The following is an 8,878-nucleotide window of genomic DNA, read 5'->3' on the forward strand; positions in this document are numbered from 1 at the left end:
ATGTTTGTTTCCAGGCAACCTTATGAATAGTACATTACAAAGATGCATACGTATCGCGATATCCCGAATACCGTAGCGACTGAAACATAAGGCGGCCTGGTGCAGCATATTCAGTTGCCTGAAAACATTACAAACGAGAGATTCGGCTGGATTCTCTCAAAAAACCAAATTAGTTTGAGTGTATACTTGCTAATTTAGTGTATTTAGGTTGATATATGTGTCGGGGATCTTCGGACGCTTGCCTAGAATCAAATTTTATTGGAAATTCTCGATGGCCAGTGTTCAAAATGATTTCAGAGATGAGAATACTGTTTTTGTATAAATCTAGGCGTGTCCCATTTCTAGCTACTCCATAACACCGATTAGTATCCAGTAAAAGACGTCAAAACTGATAAGGGACCAGTGGAATATTTTCGTTTGGAGTTCTTACTACACCATTACCAAAAACTAGAGCCCTCTATAGCTCAAAGAAGTTGTGTTACACATAGCATGGTAAGCCTCCTTCCCTGATGAGAACTGTTGATCTAATTATAGTTCGGGGACATGCAAGTGGATCCTATACCCTCAAAATCGGTAGAACTAGCGAAGAATGAACACATGATAATTGTCTCTGGAAACCTGAGCAACGAAAGACGAGCACGATAAAAGGGCCCAGCATCTTCATTCTTGAGGGGCAATTTACAAAACCGTAGAGTCTAAATCGGATACTGTTAGAGAATACGCAGGCACCTAGCTTCACTGTGAGGAAAGTTTAACGCTAGATTGTAGTTGACGATGAACACTGCTTCAGGCAATTTGTGGAAGCCATTTTCCTCAAGGTAATTACTGTACTCCCTCGGTTTCAAAATCAATGAGAATAGCAGAAGAGAACGCCCTATGACTCCAATAGAATAGAGTGGTGTCATCATCAACAGAGACGGCGACATTGGTGCTTCACTGCCGTACAACCACAAAGTTTGCCCAATTATATTTAAAGCCTTAAGGTGAAAAGAAGAAAGATGGGGGGAGTGAGAGGAACCTGGAGCTGGCTTATTACAAAAATTCTAAGGTGTGCACAGTTACAAACTCAATCAGGCCATCTAGGAACGAACTGACAACAAGAACGCCACTAAAACTGATCAGCCGTACCACAAAGTTTGCCCAATTATATTTAAAGCCTTAAGGTGAAAAGAAGAAAGATGGGGGGAGTGAGAGGAACCTGGAGCTGGCTTATTACAAAAATTCTAAGGTGTGCACAGTTACAAACTCAATCAGGCCATCTAGGAACGAACTGACAACAAGCCACTCACTAAAACTGATCAGCCGTCATTTCTTGCGACGTCTTCAGCTAAGCACATATGGGATCGTAAGTACCCCATCTCGGAGGACGTACCGCACCAACAATGCCCACACCCTTATTCACCTCTTTCACATCCTTCTACCAAGTCATATGTTTTCCACCCATCGATTTGCTGCATGCTGAAGGGAACACGGAGAACAGCACTCGTCTCGGTACATGGTGTAAGGCGCATGCCGGAAGACGGTATGATGGGTGTCAGTTTAACCAACAGGACTTGTGGAGGACAACGTCGTCCGCATACTCCAAATCGAGAAGGTTCTCCAAGCGCTTGCCTAACTATTTCATCAATGACGAAGTTCAACAAGGACGAAGAGAGTAGACATCCTTGTTGGAAAACACTTTTTGTAGAGGATTTTGAAGAACTTATCATACACTCTCACATGTCCAGAAGAAGGGAACGGATTATGTCCACAAACTTCTGAGACACCCTGTTGAGCAAGGATAGTAACACCAGTGACCGATCGACAAAAGTAAACGCATCCTTGAAGTTAAGGAATACCAAGATTATGGGTCGTCTGTACATATGGCGCTGCGACGATATCTGATGGAGTGTGAAAATGTGGTCGATGTAACGTCTACCTGATCGAAATCACCTTTGATGCTTCAGGGTCAATGATTCGTTTGCTGCCATAAAACGGCGAATCAGTGAAGCCAGAAGGCCTGTTACAACTGGAGTCAAACTGACACCTCTGTGATCACTGCATTAACTGCGAGTGCTGTTCTTTTTGAAAATGTACACTTATCGACTCACTCCAGTTGCCTGAGACGGTCTCTTTTTCTCACACGGAAGCAAGCAGGCTAAAAGGCACTAACTGAGGAATTCACAGCCATCCCGGAACAGAGGAGGTAGAAAGCCGTCAGGACCGGGAGCCCAACGATACTTGAGTAGAGATTAAGACTCGGACGCTTCTGAGGCTAAGAGGGGTTCCATATGCACAGTCCACCCTTTTGTTGAAGGGCGGCAGTCCGGACTGGAGGTATCAGGAGGCCAACTGAATTGTTGTTTGAAGTGTTGTGCCACCCGGTCCGAACGTTCTCTTTTGCTGTGGCCTATTCGGGTATGGGATAGGTTCCTTGGTGGCATCACATGGTCAAGTGATTTCCGCTATTCCGGGAATTGATACTGCAAAAGAAAAGTCTGTGATCGCACACATCTGAAGCAAGCGGTTTGCGTTGTTCGTGCGTCTCGTATCCAGACGACCATCGAAACAGGCCACACCAACATTTAGTCTACCTACCTGGTTGTTCATGTCACCACCAATCACAACGACGTCTAAGCTTTTAGCCCGTTGTAAAAAAGCACCCAAAGAGTCATAAAAACTGTCTTTGGCAGATTCAGAGCTACAGTTCGTTGGGGTGTAAGCAGAGACAATAAACAGGTTGCGATGGACCACATTTTCTCGAGATTCTCACAGACGCGCACAGATGACTATCAACGGGTGTTCAACCAAGCAGAGACGCTTCCGCTCGATCGCTCGAAACATTGGAAAGAAAAGAGACCTTCAGCTGTAACACCCCTTTGGGACCTAGCTGTCATGCAACCCAAATGAAGCACGGGAGTTGGGGTACCGCCAAGTTTCCCAAGCCTAGACAGAAATCGAGGTGTAGAGGTCGGGTTCGGACCACGGACCTCCCGGTCAGTAAATTCGCGCTCTAACCACTGAGCCATCTCGCCCCATTCGATATAATACCCACCCCAGTATATGCAGCTGCAGCGCATATACTGCGCCTCGGCATGTGCGCAATCGGAGCTTGGCAGACAGCGGGGGGGGGGTAGTCAGTCTAACGGCAGTACTTGGCCATGAATCCTTGTTGCTGACAGACAGCATGCACCAATGCAGAGGGAATCCACCATCCAACACCCATGAGAAGCCATTTCCCTGGAGAGTTCATCAGTCACCAACTGTCGAACGACACATCTTCCCTTACATCCGTAAAATGGGGTTATTGTAGCGGGCCGGGTCAGCACGCATTCCTCGTAAATTTGCCGCCGTTCGTCACGATATCAAAGGTGGAGATAGGATTGTTCCAACGGCCTACGTGCATCCCATACGTTTTCTCAACAACAGTACCAGTGAGTTTGACCGAAACTGATCATACAGGCCAGGTGTTCAAGCTTAATGAGGCCACCAAGAGCTACATGGCGAGCACGTTCTCAATACATGTGAGCACTGTTCTTCTTAAACAGCTATTAACAACAAGTAGTGAGTTTGTTGATTACAACCATGTTGTCTAGTAGTTCTGCTGCCTTCAACCCACGAAAGTGAGCTCGCCAGGAGGTGTATGGATGTGCCTAAAGGTTAATCACAAAACCAGGGGTGAGAAGCTTACGTAACTGCACAGCTAAATGTCTTCGAACACATTAAGTGAAAAGCGAAGGTTGAGTGTATGTTTCAGTGCTATTGCCTATAAGTCGCAGCTCAGCTGATTATCCAGCTATGTCGTAGAAATAAATTGGAATCTGTGATTACTAGGAATGGATGAGTTAATCGAAAAGTTTTGGTGTACTTACTAGCGGCTTTCATGATGCGCAAGGCCCCGAACCAAGTTGGTCCGCATCGCTGAAATTCTCTGAGCACCGTTCGTCTAACACAGTCCTAGAAATGTCCGTCATATTCGGGTATCAATATGACACGGAAGAGTCCTTCAAATAGGATTCTACACTTGACAGAAGCAAACACCATCCGACTAGTACTCATCCATGAACTTCCGTTCATAAAACGATCCCCACCCATGAGTGAACCGTACCTTGATAACAGCCACAGTACGAGCACTATAGCCGAGGGTGTCCGACAGCACTTCAACGCGGGCCTTCCTGAGGTTGAGAGCAGCCAATGAGCCGTTATCTAGTGCACCCAGAATGAGATTTTGAGAGTCGCCACAAGCCATGTCATTGACCGCACCGAACAGGTCCTCTTCTTCTTGTTCTTCATTTTGTATCCGCAGGAAATGACAGGGAGCACCGGGTTTTCGAATATCCCACACCTGGAAAAGACAGGATGTGTACAAATCTATGTTGATTCACGCAGAACATGCCAATAATAACATATCAGGATGACAGTTCACTGACTGTTCCTCTAATGCACGAGTAGGGTGGAGGGCATAGGCCACCCAACTGCATTAGGGCGTAAATTCATGAACGCAGGGATTCGGTACTCACCTGGACAATCGCATCTTCGTCACCCGTAACAAATACCACCGGTGAGGTAGAGAGCAAGCTAGAGATAGGAGATTTCTTGTGTGCATGCAGCTGAGCCCAAATCCTCTTTCCAGACTCTACGTCATGAACCTTCAAACCACTTTGGCTCGACGCAGACACCAAATGGCTGGTGGATGGTAACAATGAAAGGCATCGGATTGATTTGTGCCACCGTTTCTGATAGGTGCACTCGAACTGCCCGTTTAGCGAACGATAGCTTGAACAATAAGTCGGTAACGATTGATAAACTTACATTCGCACGCGTCCGTCAGTCGTTCCCAGTGCAAACAGCTGTTTAGCCTCATCTTCTTGAAGATAGGTCAAACAGCTAATGCCTTCGATACCGATTGGCAGCCGCAGCTGTGAACTGGTAGAAATCATGTCCCAATTAAGGTAAACTGACTAAGGAAGATAATAGCTGAGTGGCGTACATAGGCTGAAATAGACGACAGTGAAAGAGTCAGTCTGTTGAGCATGTTAATCAGCTAGACGAAACACGAAATGGATACATTATCCAAAGGAAATGCTTGAGTTGATAAAGACCATGTCTCTCAATGCTTTCAACCAAACGCTTGGAACGTTTTCGCCTCTGAGGACATTCAAAAATTTGCATTCTTGAGGCTTAATATGAAATGAAACAACACGATCAACACACAAACGAGAGGTTCGTTATTGGAACCAATACTTGACCGAGACTCGCGAGGAACTGTTACCGTACCAGCGCTCTCGGACAAAACCTATATGGCACATCTCTGTGGCCCAATCATGCCGTTTTAGCAAATCGTGCTTCAGACACCAGTTCCCGACAGGGTCTGTGTAGCCTCTAACAGGAACTGTTCACATTGAATTAAAACGGGGGCATCCATTGAATGTATGAGGGGGCGTGGGAGCTTCATTCCTGTAAACGAGTTCAGCCTGCGTCAAAAAGCCGAGTAGCATCGTATAGCTGGATCGGTCTTAATAGAAATCACCAGCAGTGTGCATTCTACGAATCTCCGTGGAGATTCAAACCGGTGACTTCTCGGCTAGCACTTGAAAATTAAGCCTTTGGCTATAAGCAGATGATCAGCAGTGACTCAGACAGTATAGGGTGTCAATCGTGCTTTAATTACGGGACTCACATCACAGAGTTACGTATTGACTGGCTGCTCGAGTGATCAGCTCTCAAATGGGAGGTGCACTCGTCATATGAATCAATCTTCCTTGTGAGCTATTTAGTTTACGGATATCCCGTCAAAGTGCGGGATCATAAGTGAAACGTTTAGAATGCGTCCGAGGACGAGTTAGAAAAGAGTCCGAGTTATCGAGGATAAACGACCTTTCACTCGTCTAAAAACAAGCGTGGATGAGCTGAAATGTACCGTATGTCAGTGTGAGTATATGGGGTGATTATAATTGTAAGCAGGCAAGAACCATGACAAAAAGCTCGTGGCCAAACGACTCAGTTCGAATCTCCATGAAAATTCATGAGATGCGCACTGTTGATCATTCCAAATAGGGTGATAAATGTATACTGCTTCTCGGCTTTTTGGCGTAGGTTTAATTTACTCGCAAGAATGAATCTCTATTTAAAAAGGGGGCTGGTTATTGCACGCGTAGACGTGTTTGTAGCTTTGGCAGTGATTTCATCATATGAGGGAGTTCAAAACTGCCTGCTGGGTGTAACCTGCGTCAGTATCAACAAAGTAATTTACAGTGATAAAAGCGTTTGTACTCACGTTACTCCCACATGAAGCAGTGCTACTCTTGCACTAGTGCAATCAATTCGCTAAGTCTACAGCAAATAGGGGCAGAAATCGCACCAATATTCCAAAACATTACCAGCAGCAATTCCCTATTACAGGAGCTTATCAGAAAGGTAAATCCTTAGCTTGGCCTGGCTTTGGACTAGACATCAGATGCGAGCATGACAGCACTACTCCACCGGTGCACGCTGGACACACGGTACCTTAGGAGTGGCGAATTTATTCATGCGATTAGTTTGTCGAACGGTTGAAGCAGCAACAGCCCTGGTTGTCGGCCAATCGAATTCTGTCATTGTTCCTCAGGCTGGTGGCTCCACGGATGCCTGGAACTTAGGAGACTTTGATTAACCGTAGATAGATGTTCTCAGTGTGGCTTGGTGGAGTAACGCTAGAAGAGCCTGCCTAGTGTATTACATTTCGGGATGGAATTCCATGCACGGCTGTGGACTGCCGATGAGATCTAAGGAGACCACAACTCGAGGTCGGTTATGTCATGCTTTTGTGTGGACTAAGCAGAATAAGCTTTCGAGGACAGAAGGACCAGAGTATAAATGAGAGTGATGAATATGAAATGCCACAAACACCGTGACCACCTGCAATCAAATGACAGTGTTGAAAATCACTCCAACTTGGAATTGAAACCAGATGAACCGAAGAATGGTGCTAGGCTGTCGGTCGCATACCTACTACCAGGAAACAATGACCGCGTGGCCGGTCGCTTCAATTCCTATGCTGCTTGACAAAAGCTTGGCAAAGTCATGGACTTTATGACGACTACTCCAAGAAGTAATACCGACACCACAGGCAAGGTGGGTCGGGGCTGTCGTGCATCTCTAGTGATTGCCTTCAGTAGTCAACAATTGGTTAGCTTCAAGGATCACGTCACCGCTTGGTTAAAGCATCGTCAGTTGGTGGCAAGAGGGCTCAGTGGTTAAAGCGCGGATTTAATGATCGGAAAGTCCGCGGTTTGAACCCGACCTCTGCATCCCGACTTCTGCTGTCCAGGCTTGGGCAGGAACCCAGCCTTCGTGCTTCCTTCAGGTGGCATGGCAGCTGGGGACCGAAAGGGTGTTACAGCTGAACGATTTAGTATTTTTCTAGTTGTTGGCTTGAATTCACGGCGCAGCCAGTTGCCTCAGAAATATAGTGTCGATCCTACCAATGCCCCACAGATCTGCCCCTATTTTCTTGATGGAAACCGCTAAGGGAGGGCAAGACATTTCAGCCCCAATGGTAGAGGGCTGCATGGGAATATTACAAGAATGCTAGAATGCTCTAGATAGATCAATCTCCGGGGCAACGTTATTTTTAACTTTCTTTTGCTCCTGGATAGACGTCGGTTTTGAGGGTCAAACACAATCAGACAGCTCATTTGGACGGTGTACGGTTCTCAAGCAAAACCGAACTGTGCTGTGATCAAGCGACCCTGATTGTAACGAACTTATACATACATCAAGTTTGGAGCCGCATACAACGGGACCCATTAGTTCCATATTTTCACACGTATATAGATCGGTTTTTGTCCGTTCCCGGTTCGCGCACGGATGGTAGAACTTAAATGTTCACCGTTTATCAAAACATTCGTCACGATATCAGCCAATTACGAATTGCTCACGTACCAATCAATCAATTCACCAGCCATAAACCATAGGCACAATGGTTTCAGTTGCTAAAGTCGAAGAGTGTGGGACATACAGCCAAGCGTTCGAGATAATGACAAGTTCTGCTAGCTCGGAAGTCGGGTAGCTATGCATTGAAGGACACAACTTTGATTCATGAGCACCACTGACTACGCGACTAGCCCATTTCTGCCAGTGTCATTAACCATTGGTGAGTCTCGGAGTCCTCATCCAGGGAGACAGCAGTTGTCGAACTTTCATATTTCGTTGCCAGGTTGTACAGTGAACACTTCTCGGTCGCTTTCACTCAACACAGGGCTGGTTAAAAATAGCTCTGCGAATCACTGTATCTAACATGCGGAGTACATATCCTAACCAGCGGAAGAATTACTTCTTGCTAGGACCATCTGGTGTAACGCAGCAGCTCTAATCCGATGTTCCCACCAGACCTGTGTAATGCTTCGGAGACATCGATGATCAAACACTGATACATTCCGCAAGACCCCTGCGCGTGAGGGGCACGTCGCTGATCCATAAAGCAAAATGGACCTTACCGCCGCGGTGTAAACTGTGCCCTTGATAGCTAAGCTGACGATAAGTCAGCGCCATAGGTGTCGGAGGTTGGCAAAAGCTATCCTGGCCTTCACGACTCGAGAACTAAACTCCTCTCCAGCCAGCTCACCGTGTGAACAAATGTATCTACCACGTCGACTGGCCCACCTGAAAGCATGAGGTTTGGGTTTGATCTAGCCCAGATGTGAATCGCATGCCAAATCGTGCGGCAAGGTTATTAACGTTGTTTAAAATGGCTTGCCTTTTCGAAGGATCATCATCATCATCATCGACAGCATGACATCACTGTTCAGCGCCAATGCTTCACTGCCGTACAACATGACTTATTTGAAAGCCTTATTGTAAAGAAAAGAGTAAAGGTGGATGAGGGAGGGACTTAGTGCTAGCTTAACACAATCATTCC

The 8,878-nt window shown here is 46.2% G+C and overlaps 1 protein-coding gene across 1 annotated transcript in view; it reads right to left on the reverse strand.

Moving 5' to 3' along the window:
* T265_06634 (hypothetical protein) overlaps positions 1-4,919 on the reverse strand; it is a gene marked incomplete at both ends in the record, with an annotated part of 7,121 nt that extends 2,202 nt beyond the window's left edge. Inside the window, 3 exons of the mRNA XM_009171947.1 lie at positions 4,088-4,324; positions 4,500-4,755; positions 4,792-4,919. Of these exons, the coding sequence (XP_009170211.1) occupies positions 4,088-4,324; positions 4,500-4,755; positions 4,792-4,919 (621 nt within the window). The remainder of the gene's footprint in view (positions 1-4,087; positions 4,325-4,499; positions 4,756-4,791) is intronic.
* Positions 4,920-8,878: the final 3,959 nt, after the last annotated feature.

Source organism: Opisthorchis viverrini (assembly GCF_000715545.1).
Source record: "Opisthorchis viverrini unplaced genomic scaffold opera_v5_140, whole genome shotgun sequence".
Classification (NCBI taxonomy): domain Eukaryota; kingdom Metazoa; phylum Platyhelminthes; class Trematoda; order Opisthorchiida; family Opisthorchiidae; genus Opisthorchis; species Opisthorchis viverrini.